The following is a 14,858-nucleotide window of genomic DNA, read 5'->3' as shown; positions in this document are numbered from 1 at the left end:
ATTTTTTTGCTCTTGAAAAAGATGATTTTATAATTGAAATGGATTGCATTTTACAACTTTGCTTAATTCACTTTTGTTTTTATATTCTGAAGGTTGGAATATTTATTTGAACATTGGCACTTGGCTCCCTGTGAGTATTTTCCTTTTAGTGCCTACCGTGTTCACTATTGTGGTTCTTCATTTTCAGCCCAGTTTAAAAAAGCTGCAGTTAGCGGAGAAGCAGACACTTCAAGACCAGCTCCACCAAAAGAAATTACTGTGTATTGGTATTCATGGGAGAGACTAAGGAAGGATATGGTCACACACACAGGGGAAAACTTGTTTAACCTATATTGTTTCCTTTATGTACAATTTTTCTGTGATACTGTTCTAATTGCAGTTCTTCTGTTACTATATGTTTGTGTATACATGTATTCATGTTTGTTAGCAGTGTTTTAAACATGTATTCCAATAGAAAGTCGTAGTTTAAAAGTTTATGAAGAGCTCCACGCTTTGGCCAGCAGTTTAGCGCACCTTCAGTTTAGGCACCTTTGGATTAGAGATCAAGTGGCAGCCAACATACGTTTTTCAGAGAAGTCTATTATGTGAGGGATTTAATGCACCTGCAATATCCGGCATCCAGGTGTTAGCGTTCCCTAGACTTTTGCTCTAGCACTGATATATTACTTTCAACTTGTAATATGAGCGCTTGGTATAACTAGTGTTCTAATTATTTGATACTGATCGTGTTCAGTAGTAATTTTGAACAATGGACAATGTGTCAACTACTGTTATGTTTATGTTGACTATCATGTAGAGAAAACTATGCCTGTGCATTCTAACTATTCAGAAAAAAACAAATGCCAAATATGGGGCCCCCAGTGTCATTCGGCTATTTTTGGAGCCAGATTTTTCTTGTGAAAGTGCAGCACACTATAATATGTAAAAATCCAAATCTTAGGCCTAGATTTAGAGTTCGGCGGTAAAAGGGCTGTTAACGCTCCGCGGGTTTTTTTCTGGCCGCACCATAAATTTAACTCTGGTATCGAGAGTTCAAACAAATGCTGCGTTAGGCTCCAAAAAAGGAGCGTAGAGCATTTATACCGCAAATGCAACTCTCGATACCAGAGTTGCTTACGGACGCGGCCGGCATCAAAAACGTGCTCGTGCACGATTCTCCCATAGGAAACAATGGGGCTGTTTGAGCTGAAAAAAAACCTAACACCTGCAAAAAAGCAGCGTTCAGCTCCTAACGCAGCCCCATTGTTTCCTATGGGGAAACACCTCCTAAGTCTGCACCTAACACCCTAACATGTACCCCGAGTCTAAACACCCCTAACCTTACACTTATTAACTCCTAATCTGCCGCCCCCGCTATCGCTGACCCCTGCATTACACTTTTAACCCCTAATCTGCCGCTCCGTAAACCGCCGCCACCTACGTTATCCCTATGTACCCCTAATCTGCTGCCCTAACATCGCCGACCCCTATGTTATATTTATTAACCCCTAATCTGCCCCCCACATCGTCGCCGACACCTGCCTACACTTATTAACCCCTAATCTGCCGACCGGAGCTCACCGCTATTCTAATAAATGGATTAACCCCTAAAGCTAAGTCTAACCCTAACACTAACACCCCCCTAAGTTAAATATAATTTTTATCTAACAAAATAAATTAACTCTTATTAAATAAATGATTCCTATTTAAAGCTAAATACTTACCTGTAAAATAAATCCTAATATAGCTACAATATAAATTATAATTATATTATAGCTATTTTAGGATTAATATTTATTTTACAGGCAACTTTGTAATTATTTTAACCAGGTACAATAGCTATTAAATAGTTAAGAACTATTTAATAGTTACCTAGTTAAAATAATAACAAATTTACCTGTAAAATAAATCATAACCTAAGATATAATTAAACCTAACACTACCCTATCAATAAAATAATTAAATAAACTACCTACAATTACCTACAATTAACCTAACACTACACTATCAATAAATTAATTAAACACAATTGCTACAAATAAATAAAATTAAATAAACTATCTAAAGTACAAAAAATAAAAAAGAACTAAGTTACAGAAAATAATAAAATATTTACAAACATAATAAAAATATTACAACAATTTTAAACTAATTACACCTACTCTAAGCCCCCTAATAAAATAACAAAGCCCCCCAAAATAAAAAATTCCCTACCCTATTCTAAAATACAAATATTACAAGCTCTTTTACCTTACCAGCCCTGAACAGGGCCCTTTGCGGGGCATGCCCCAAGAATTTCAGCTCTTTTGCCTGTAAAAAAAAACATACAATACCCCCCCCCAACATTACAACCCACCACCCACATACCCCTAATCTAACCCAAACCCCCCTTAAATAAACCTAACACTACCCCCCTGATGATCTTCCTACCTTGTCTTCACCATGCCAGGTTCACCGATCCGTCCTGGCTCCAAGATCTTCATCCAACCCAAGCGTGGGCTAGACATCCACTGAAGAAGTCCAGAAGAGGGTCCAAAGTCTTCCTCCTATCCGGCAAGAAGAGGATATCCGGACCGGCAAACATCTTCTCCAAGCGGCATCTTCTATCTTCTTCCATCCGATGACGACCGGCTCCATCTTGAAGACCTCCAGCGCGGATCCATCCTCTTCTTCCGACGACTAGACGACGAATGACGGTTCCTTTAAGGGACGTCATCCAAGATGGCGTCCCTCGAATTCCGATTGGCTGATAGGATTCTATCAGCCAATCGGAATTAAGGTAGGAATTTTCTGATTGGCTGATGGAATCAGCCAATCAGAATATAGTTCAATCCGATTGGCTGATCCAATCAGCCAATCAGATTGAGCTCGCATTCTATTGGCTGATCGGAACAGCCAATAGAATGCGAGCTCAATCTGATTGGCTGATTGGATCAGCCAATCGGATTGAACTATATTCTGATTGGCTGATTCCATCAGCCAATCAGAAAATTCCTACCTTAATTCCGATTGGCTGATAGAATCCTATCAGCCAATCGGAATTCGAGGGACGCCATCTTGGATGACGTCCCTTAAAGGAACCGTCATTCGTCGTCTAGTCGTCGGAAGAAGAGGATGGATCCGCGCTGGAGGTCTTCAAGATGGAGCCGGTCGTCATCGGATGGAAGAAGATAGAAGATGCCGCTTGGAGAAGATGTTTGCCGGTCCGGATATCCTCTTCTTGCCGGATAGGAGGAAGACTTTGGACCCTCTTCTGGACTTCTTCAGTGGATGTCTAGCCCACGCTTGGGTTGGATGAAGATCTTGGAGCCAGGACGGATCGGTGAACCTGGCATGGTGAAGACAAGGTAGGAAGATCATCAGGGGGGTAGTGTTAGGTTTATTTAAGGGGGGTTTGGGTTAGATTAGGGGTATGTGGGTGGTGGGTTGTAATGTTGGGGGGGGGTATTGTATGTTTTTTTTTACAGGCAAAAGAGCTGAAATTCTTGGGGCATGCCCCGCAAAGGGCCCTGTTCAGGGCTGGTAAGGTAAAAGAGCTTGTAATATTTGTATTTTAGAATAGGGTAGGGAATTTTTTATTTTGGGGGGCTTTGTTATTTTATTAGGGGGCTTAGAGTAGGTGTAATTAGTTTAAAATTGTTGTAATATTTTTCTTATGTTTGTAAATATTTTATTATTTTCTGTAACTTAGTTCTTTTTTATTTTTTGTACTTTAGATAGTTTATTTAATTTTATTTATTTGTAGCAATTGTGTTTAATTAATTTATTGATAGTGTAGTGTTAGGTTAATTGTAGGTAATTGTAGGTAGTTTATTTAATTATTTTATTGATAGGGTAGTGTTAGGTTTAATTATATCTTAGGTTATGATTTATTTTACAGGTAAATTTGTTATTATTTTAACTAGGTAACTATTAAATAGTTCTTAACTATTTAATAGCTATTGTACCTGGTTAAAATAATTACAAAGTTGCCTGTAAAATAAATATTAATCCTAAAATAGCTATAATATAATTATAATTTATATTGTAGCTATATTAGGATTTATTTTACAGGTAAGTATTTAGCTTTAAATAGGAATCATTTATTTAATAAGAGTTAATTTATTTCGTTAGATAAAAATTATATTTAACTTAGGGGGGTGTTAGTGTTAGGGTTAGACTTAGCTTTAGGGGTTAATACATTTATTAGAATAGCGGTGAGCTCCGGTCGGCAGATTAGGGGTTAATAAGTGTAGGTAGGTGTCGGCGACGTTGTGGGGGGCAGATTAGGGGTTAATAAATATAACATAGGGGTCGGCGATGTTAGGGGTAGCAGATTAGGGGTACATAGGGATAACGTAGGTGGCGGCGATTTGCGGTCGGAAGATTAGGGGTTAATTATTTTAAGTAGCTTGCGGCGACGTTGTGGGGGGCAAGTTAGGGGTTAATAGATATAATACAGGGGTCGGCGGTGTTAGGGGCAGCAGATTAGGGGTACATAAGTATAACGTAGGTGGCGGTCGGCAGATTAGGGGTTAAAAATTTTAATCGAGTGGCGGCGATGTGGGGGGAGCTCGGTTTAGGGGTACATAGGTAGTTTATGGGTGTTAGTGTACTTTAGGGTACAGTAGTTAAGAGCTTTATAAACCGGCGTTAGCCAGAAAGCTCTTAACTCCTGCTATTTTCAGGCGGCTGGAATCTTGTCGTTAGAGCTCTAACGCTCACTGCAGAAACGACTCTAAATACCGGCGTTAGGAAGATCCCATTGAAAAGATAGGCTACGCAAATGGCGTAGGGGGATCTGCGGTATGGAAAAGTCGCGGCTGTAAAGTGAGCGTTAGACCCTTTAATCACTGACTCCAAATACCAGCGGGCGCCCAAAACCAGCGTTAGGAGCCTCTAACGCTGGTTTTGACGGCTACCGCCGAACTCTAAATCTAGGCCTATGTGTGTTACACTTTCACAACAAGATATCCGGCTCAGAAAATAGCCAAATGCTGCTGGCAGATGCCATATTTGGCATTCATTTTCTTCTGAATAGTCTGAATGCAGAGGCCTAAAGAAAAAAGGCCCACTTTTGTTAACCTTACACTAAATCTTCCATTATCTATATTCATTTTGATACCTTTCATTGAACTTTTCCATTTTGAAGTGGATCATTAGTTTTTGAGCAAATATTTTAAAGTTGAATTAATCAATATGAATACAGGAAAATATGCTGAAGAATGAAACAGTGTGGAAAAAGGTTAACACATGAATAACACAGAAAAAGAATGTCTTTGAAAGAGCTTGAACAGGGTAATCTATGTGTGTCATAGGTGTATCTTACGATATCCATGTGTTTTTTTCTCACATTGTTTCATTTAGTGTATAATCAAAGGCATGTGTGACAGTATTTAAAGGCTAATTGCATACTATCAATGCACACAAGCACACACACTGTATGTATATATATATATATATATATATATATATACATATATATATATATATATATATATATATATATATATATATATATATATATATATATATATATATATGTAAGACAGGACACTACAGTGGCTATTTGACATTTATTTTTGATATGCTTAAATAGATTTATTATACCTGGATAGTGTACAATACTGTAATATATTACAGGATTAAAGTAGTTCAATATCAAGAAGGAAATAATTAATGATTTATGTAATAAATCTTGAGGAAAGACAATGGAATCTAGCCTCATATAAAAAATAATAAAACTGCCTTATTGCTTCCACAATATGGGAAAAAGGACACGTTTCAAGCCCTATGTTGGGCTCTTAGTCAGACATGACTAGTATATGTATATATAAGACAGAGATCCACGTAATACAGCACAAGCCCAACAAATGATAGAATTTGGAATTTACAGGAAGAAAACAGAAAACCACTTCAATATCTACCTTTGCCATTGCAACATGGCAGCCAACCAACTGAACCAAAGCCACATTCTGATTAAGTGATCACTTTGGATGCCATTAACCACACTCCCCTTTGGAAATGATTATTGATGAATCATCCAATGCATCCCAGCTAAAGGCCTGCCATATGTTATCAGTAACTTCTGAACAACATGCAGAAATATCAAATACCAAATAACACTCGGCTAGATTACGAGTCTTGCTTTAGGGTTAAAAAGCAGCATTGAGAGGTCCCAACGCTGCTTTTTAACGCCTGCTGGTATTACGAGTCTGGCAGGTACAGGTGTATCTTTCTTTTTTTTTTCCGCATCTCGAGCATACCGCAAATCCCCTTACATCAATTGCGTATCCTATCTTTTCCATGGGATTTGCCTAATGCCGGTATTACGAGTCTTGGAAAAAGTGAGCGGTACAGTCTCTCCTGTCAAGACTCCTACCGCATTTTAAAGTCAGTAGTTAAGAGTTTTATGGGCTAACGCCATAACATAAAACTCTTAACTAAAGTGCTAAAAAGTACACTAACACCCATAACTACCTATTAACCCCTAAACTGAGTCCCCCCCACACATCGCAAACAGTTAAATAAAATTTTTAACCCCTAATCTGCCGACCGAACATCGCCGCCACTGTAATAAATATATTAACCCCTAAACTGCTGCACTCCCGCATCGCAAACACTAGTTAAATTTTATTAACCCCTAATCTGCCGTCCCTAATATTGCCGACACCTACCTACATTTATTAACCCCTAATCTGCCGACCCCAACGTCGCTGCCACTATATTAAATGTATTAACCCCTAAACCTAAGTCTAACCCTAACCATTACCCCCCCTAACTTAAATATAATTTAAAATAATCGGAAAAAAATTACTACACTTAAATAAATTATTCCTATTTAAAACTAAATACTTACCTATAAAATAAACCCTAAGGTAGCTACAATATAACTAATAATTGCATTGTAGCTATCTCAGGGTTTATTGTTATTTTACAGGCAACTTTGTATTTATTTTAACTAGGTACAATAGTTATTAAATATTTATTAACTATTTAATAACTTCCTAGTTAAAATAAGTACAAATTTACCTGTAAAATAAACCCTAACCTAAGTTACAATTACACCTAACACTACACTATAATTAAATTAATGACCTAAACTAACTACAATTATTTATAATTAAATTAAATAAACTAAAGTACAAAAAAGGGCTTTTTTTCAGGGCATTGCCCCAAAGTAATCAGCTCTTTTACCTTTTAAAAAAAATACAATACCCCCCCAACATTAAAACCCATCACCTACACACCCAACCCTACTCTAAAACCCACCCAATCCCCCTTTAATAAAACCTAACACTACCCCCTTGAAGATCACCCTACCTTGAGACGTCTTCACCCATCCGATGACTAACACTAAATGACGATACCTTTAAGTGACGTCATCCAAGATGGCGTCCCTTCAATTCCAATTGGCTGATAGAATTCTCTCAGCCAATCGGAATTAAGGTAGAAAAATCCAATTGGCTGATGCAATCAGCCAATAGGATTGAAGTTCAATCCTATTGGCTGATCCAATCAGCCAATAGGATTGAGCTTGCATTATATTGGCTGATTGGAACAGCTAATAGAATGCAAGCTAAATCCTATTGGCTGATTGGATCAGCCAATAGGATTTTTTTCTACCTTAATTCCGATTGGCTGATATCTCCATCAGCCAATCGGAATTGAAGGGATGACATCTTGGATGACGTCACTTAAAGGTACCGTCATTTAGTGTTAGTCATCGTATGGAAGAGGATGTTCCACGTCGGATGGCTTGAAGATGGACCCGCTCTGCTCCGGATGGATGAGGATAGAAGATGCCGCCTGGATGAAGACTTCTGCCCATTTGGAGGACCTCTTCTGCCCAGATCGGATGAAGACTTCTGCCCATCTGGAGGACCACTTCTGCCCGGTTGGGTGAAGACATCTCAAGGTAGGGTGATCTTCAAGGGGGTAGTGTTAGGTTTTATTAAGGGGGGATTGGGTGGGTTTTAGAGTAGGGTTGGGTGTGTGGGTGGTGGGTTTTAATGTTGGGGGGTATTGTATTTTTTTTACAGATAAAAGAGCTGATTACTTTGGGGCAATGCCCCTCAAAAAGCCCTTTTAAGGGCTATTTGTAATTTAGTATAGGGTAGGGATTTTTATTATTTTCAGGGGCTTTGTTATTTTTTTAGGGGGATTAGATTAGGTGTAATTAGTTTAAAATGATTGTAATTATTTTATTATTTTCTGTAATTTAGTGTTTTTTCGTACTTTTTTTGGTAATTTAGCTAATTTTATTTAATTTATTTAATTGTATTTAATGTAGGGAATTTATTTAATTGTTGTAATGTTAGGTGTTATTGTAACTCAGGTTAGGTTTTATTTTACAGGTAAATTTGTATTTATTTGAACTAGGTAGTTAGTAAATAGTTAATAACTATTTAGTAACTATTCTACCTAGTTAAACTAATTACAAACTTGCCTGTAAAATAAAAATAAACAATGAGATAGCTACAATGTAATTATTAGTTATATTGTAGCTATTTTATGGTTTATTTTATAGGTAAGTATTTAGTTTTAAATAGGAATAATTTAGTTAATAATAGTAATTTTATTTAGATGTATTTCAATTATTTTTAAGTTAGGGGGGGTGTTAGGGTTAGGGTTAGACATAGATTTAATGGTTAATATATTTATTATAGTGGCGGCGACGTTGGCAGTGGCAGAGTAGGGGTTAATAAATAAAAAGTAGGTGTTGGCGATGTTAGGGGCAGCAGATTAGGGGTTCATAGGCATAATGTAGGTGGCGGCGGTGTCCGGAGTGGCAGATTAGGGGTTAATAATATAATGCAGGTGTCGGCGATGTCGGGGCAGCAGATTAAGGGTTAATAAGTATAATATAAGGGGTGTTTAGACTCAGGGTTCATGTTAGGCTGTTAGGTGTAGACATAAAATGTATTTCCCCAGAGGAATCAATGGGGCTGCATTAGAGGCTGAACACTGCTTTTTTGCAGGTGTTAGACTTTTTTTCAGCCAGCTCTCCCCCATTGATTCCTATGGGGAAATCGTGCACGAGCACGTTTAGCCAGCTCACCTATACCATAAGCAGCACTGGTATTGCAGTGAGATGTGGAGCAAAATTTTGCTCTCCGCTCACTTTTCTGAGGCTAACGCCGGGTTTGTAAAAACCTATAATACCAGAGTTGTTTTAAGTGAGCGGTGAGAAAAAAATGCTTGTTAGCCCCACACACCATTACCGACAAAAACTCGTAATCTAGGCGTATCATTTGAACTTGGAATGACAAAATCACATGACAACAACAAAGCCCAATCTTAACACCCATGCTTCCTAATGTACTGGCTTAACCTGGGTGCCATGCTTTTTGGATCTACATTTGCTTACCCCTTCTGGGTAACTGAACATTCATTAAAGAACCTATAAAGTGCTCTCTACTTACGATGACCCTCATTGAATAAAAAACAAAAAAACTTTTTTAAAAGGAGCTAGCAAGGTCACTAATCTGGGAAGCTCTAAGTGCAGTCATAATTTGTAACCAAAGACCCCAGTTCTGATCATCCCACTTCATGTCAGTCTTAACCACCAAACACTGATGTAATTGTTTTCATAAGACCACCAAGCCATACCCCCATTAGTAAATTGAGTGGCAGCACTTTCACAAGGTAACAAAAGAAGGAGCTCCTTGAAGCAAGATCATTTTCATTCATAACAAAGCAAATTATAAACATCTTAGAATGATTATAAAAGTGCACTGATCTTCTTTCTTTTTAATAAGTCCTTCTTAGGATCCACCAACAACAACAAGATAATGGTCCAGCAAAAACAAAAAAAAAGCTCTGTATACTGTGTTTTCCAAATCTTTTCTTTGATTATACATAATCTCAACATTGCTGTATCAAAAACGCTCAATTCAAAAAATCTCCACATTGACTTATATTCACCTGTCCTAGCAGAATCCACTGACATTGACTACTCAACATTTCCTGCAATGTATGACCCCCTAGGATGGCTGTTTTTCCATAGAATGGAAGCACAGGCCACACTGAGCAAATAACTACTTTTGCTGATGGAGATCAAACTGGACATTCCACATTCTGGGCCTGAGGACAAGTCTCACCTGCAGTTACATTAGCCCTTCAGGTAGCTGATAAAAGTAAACTGTGAGTGATTTTGGCACTGTTTCACCTGCAAGGGAAGGATCTTGACTTTGACCTACTTCCAGACATTCTGGTGGGTGAACCCTTTGAACAAGGTCCCTGCTTTGTGAGCGGACATGCTGGTCCTGCAATAGAAAAACAGGTGAAACCCCCCACCTAGTGTCTAAGAACCCAACACGCTACTAACTATTAGGCCAACAACCCTGGCTGTATTCGTGTACTGAGTACTTTTTGTAGCTGTCACTTCAAGGTCCTGATGCCTGGTACCACCACCCAGGAGCCTTCTGTGAGTCCTGCTCCACCTTCTCAACCTAGAAAGCCCAAATTAATCAGCAGTAACAGATGTATCAGTCATTTTATCCACCAGTATTCAGGCACCTTAATGCTACCTTTAAGAGCTGGCACTCTTGGCCATGATCACCCTTTTTCCCATTTTCTTATCCTTTAAAAACCATGAATTACATGCATCCACCTGGCACTGTTTTGCTTAAAACCTCTGGGCACAGGATGATGAAAGGCAACAAATTGGGTCATGATTTCCTGTATTAAAGATACCCGCAGGTGAAAAGAATTATCCTCAGCACTGACTCTCAGCAGAATCTGCCATCAACTCCTCATCATCCATCTATCTACCATCTACTGACACCTATAGATTACAAACATACCTGTGTACCCTCTGGTCTCTACTCCTTCCAAACCTCAGAGCAGACACCATGTGACAAGTCTGCCACAACAGAAGAATAATCAGTAGCTCAATTTTAGTGACTTACTAGTTGTAATCAAAATGATTCAACCCCCATTGCAAATCAGGTTTATTGTAAAAATGTACAGACATTATTATTATTATTAGTCTTTATTTATAAAGCGCCAACAGGTTCTGCAGCGCTGTCCATGGGTAACAAAGGTAAAAAGGACAGTACAATATGAGACACCAGACAAAATTTAACAAACAAATACAGGGGGAATTGGGAGCCCTGTTCCCATGGGAACTTACAATCTAAATAAATTACAGCTGTTTGCAATGAACAAATCAAACAAAAGCAATTGAAATAGCTCAACACAATGAATGCTTCAAGTGTTTTTCCCAAATTCAACCAAAAATGCAACTTTTAATTAATTTTTCAGTCTCAGAATTATTCAACCCCCTGAATAGAATCCCTCACAACATCACAAATATGCAAAACAGGTGTTGTCTCAAGCACACCTGATGCAACTGATCAAGGGCTTCATTAGTTGCACCAGGTGTGCTTGAGCTAGAAGACATGTAATATCTGAACTGTCTAGGGGTTTGTTCAGTGTCACATTTGATTTCATGTTAGAAATATGGCTAAGTCAAAAGAATGGTCCAAAAAGTTAAGAGAAGAGATCATCGCCCTTCACAAAAAAGGAACAGGATACGAAAAGATAGTGAAGGCACTGAATGTTCCTAGAGACACAGTGGGAAGCATAGTTTGCATGTTCAAAGTTAAGGGAACAGTGGTTACACTACCTGGACGGGGCATAAAAAGGAAGCTACCAATGGCTGCAACCAGATTTCTGAGAAGGCAGTTTGAGAAAAAAACTTAAGTGACTGCAACAGGCACTGAGGTTTTAGTTTGCGTGGTAAGGCAAGTACTAAACACATAAGGTTTCATGCCAGAACTTCAAGACCTATACCACTACTGACCCAAAAGCACAAGAAAAGTTTGCTCCAATATGCTCAAAATCATATTAACAAGCCACAAATGTTTAGGGATTCTGTTCTGTGGAGCAATGAAACAAAACTTTTTGGCCAGATGGATCAGCAGTATGACTGGAGGAAGAATGAAACATAAGCTGAAAAGAACATGGTGGTGGCTCGGGGATGCTCTGGGGCTGCATTGCATCCACTGGCACTTGAAACCTGTAGTTTGTGGATGGCAAGATGGTTTCATTAAAGTATCAAGAATTATTTTAAAGAAAACATCATGCCCTCTGTGAGGAAGCTGAAGCTTGGGTGTCATTGGACCTTCCAACAGGACAATGATCCCAAGCCTACCTTAAATGCTACCAAGGCTTGGTTGCAGAAGAAGTCCTGGAAGATTCTACAGTGGCCATCACAGTCATCTGACTTGTACCCCATAGAAAATCTGTGGTGGGATTTGAAGAAGACGCTTGCAGCACACAAACCCAAGAATATTACTGAGCTGGAGGCCATTGCTCATGAGGAATGGGCTAAGATTCCTCAGGAACATTGCCAGAAGCTGGTGTCTGTCTATGCATCTCTTTGCAGCAGGGCATAGCAGCAAAAGGGTGCTCTACTAAGTACTAAAGATGCTTGCCATGAAGGAGTTGAATAATTTTGAGACTGCAGAATTCATTAAAAGTTGCATTTTTGATTGAATTTGGGGAAACTTCTTGAAGCATTCATTGTGTTGAGCTATTTCAATTGCTTTTGTTTGATTTGTTCATTGCAAACAGCTTAAAGTCTGAGTTTTTTTAATCCTCAAATAAAATTGGGGTCAATTCTTCATTCATAAGTATGCTGCAGTTTTCCTGACCATTTTACATACTTGATATTGATTGGTCAAAATAATAAACAGGCATGTTTACATATAAACTTTTGGTTAACATATTGAAATATGTTTCCAAGAGTTGTTTCCTAGACTGCTCTGTGTTTTCAAAGTGCTGTAAATTGCAATTTTAAATTAATTTAAACATTAATTGCATATGACATTGTTTTGGATTGGCCCTTATCTGGTAGCTCTGTTATTTCATCCCCAATTTATTTCCCAGTCATAAGTGACCATTCAAAACCTGCTCAAAAAGACATTACCCCATCAAACACTGACCCAGCACAGCACTGCTGGGTGTTCAATGACTATAAACATTGTTAAATCTTTTGATACATTACATAGAATTATCCTATTGTTTCATACAGACTTATACTTACATCAATAATGCCCACAGAACTCTTGTAGTTGCTGAATTTCAAGCTACAAAAATAGATTCATAATTTTGAGGTATGTGTTTTGATAGATAGATAGATAGATAGATAGAACGATAGATAGATAGATCAAGGATAGATAGGCAAATAAATTAAGATAGGAAAGGTTCACATTCATCTGTATTTAAATGGGAACTTACAGCATTGTAAACCGTTTTTTTACTGAATTCCCATGGTTTTATTTATTTTTTAAATATATATGTTCAGTGATATAGGTTTTGAGCTGACCTAGGCATGCAGAAATGTGCCTCTCCTCACTCTTCACCCCTGTCAGTTTTATATCGTATTTAGCAGTTCATTAACTCTCTTATGTTAGAACTAAACAGAATGTACACAAAGCAGGGCTTTAACACGTTCTGTCATTAACACACATAATGAAAGTGTATAACCAGTAACATCATACATGGTGTAAGAATTTAACCCAACTTACACCAAGTAATACATAGTGCAAGGATTAACCCTTTATATTGTTAACATCTTTGCTGCTAGTAATACCATCTGAGCAGGAGTTTACCCCCTTCTCAGCAGGGTCACGTTCATACTTCTCTGCCCTTGGATGATACTTGCTGCCTAAGAGGAAAATATGATTCCTTCATGCACCCTGATGTGCTCCTGAAAGACTGTACACATACAGCAAATGCATGTCTGTGCCAAGCAGAGATAGAGATCGAGTGACATTACTCATAATGCTCTAGAGTGGAGTGCAAAAAAAAATCAGTGCTGTTGTGTTATAACATCGCACAAGCACTATTAATAGTGCTTCTATTTTTGCTCTATTACAAGTCCAAAGTTATTTTTTAGCAATTGAGCATTAGTCTAAGGCCCGCTAATGTCTACATGTGAGATAACGTGGGTGTGTTAAATCCCTCACTTAATGCAAATCTATGGGGACACACAGTAAAACTGATGTTGTAAGTTGCTTGAGCACTAAGCCAATGGTACACTAAGTTTATGGTGTGTAAGTAGTGGAGTTCTTGATGTAGTTGTGTGCTATACTACTAAGAATAATGATTTAATTCAGGTCTTAAAAGCTCTACATTTTACAATTGTATTTTGGATTTCTCTTGAGTGCAACATTTCTAATAAGAGATAATACTGCTTCCTAAACTAAACAATCAAAGTATAGGGTGCTTTTATGTTTTGACCGCATTAAGATGCTTTTGTTAAAATATGTAATACCAGATTGTGCTTATTCTTTGTGCAAGGTCACATGACAGATAGCGCTCCCTTTGCTGTTGCTTGCACACTACTTGTAATCTAGCCCAATGTTGGGGTGATATAGTAAGTAGCTTGATTTTCCTCTGTCTGGCGCAGATATGCATTTGTTGGGTGAAAGGGGCAGCATATTGTAGCAGCATGTAAGCACTGCATGATACAATCATATTCACCATAAGAGCACAAGGTCTCTGCTGTAGCAGGCCTAGGGGCCTAAAAATCTTCAGTCTTTATGTTCATGAATATGCCAATGTTTATATTAAACATAAATTTGCATAATCCTTGGTAACCATTTATAAAGATTAGATGAATTAAAATACTTGTCAATAGGCATCGTATAATATAAACAGACAAAACCAATGGCACCACCTAGTGGAATAGTTGTACACTAATATAAATAATTTTAATATCAATATATAGCTGTGAGGTGCTGTGTATTAAAATAAATTAACTACACAAAACATTAGTGGTAAAGAATCCACTAATTACAAAAGAATACACTTGTAGCACTCTCTTATTCCATAGTGCAAGAATAGTATAGTGTATATGTAGTGTTTGGTGTGACTTTATTTGTTTG

The 14,858-nt window shown here is 37.9% G+C and overlaps 1 protein-coding gene across 3 annotated transcripts in view; it reads right to left on the bottom strand.

The window, feature by feature from the left end:
- LOC128640832 (BPI fold-containing family C protein-like) overlaps positions 1-14,858 on the bottom strand; it is a 199,319-nt gene that overhangs the window by 59,343 nt on the left and 125,118 nt on the right. The window contains exon 12 of one of the 3 annotated variants that reach the window (XM_053693258.1): positions 13,013-13,055. The exons of the other annotated variants lie outside the window; for them this stretch is intronic. Coding sequence (XP_053549233.1) covers positions 13,013-13,055 — 43 coding nt within the window. The remainder of the gene's footprint in view (positions 1-13,012; positions 13,056-14,858) is intronic. 3 annotated transcript variants of the gene reach the window in all.

This window comes from Bombina bombina, chromosome 1 (assembly GCF_027579735.1).
Source record: "Bombina bombina isolate aBomBom1 chromosome 1, aBomBom1.pri, whole genome shotgun sequence".
In the NCBI taxonomy this organism is placed as follows: Eukaryota; Metazoa; Chordata; class Amphibia; order Anura; family Bombinatoridae; genus Bombina; species Bombina bombina.
Note: the sequence above shows the minus strand (reverse complement) of the source record. Positions and strands in the feature narration are given on the sequence as shown.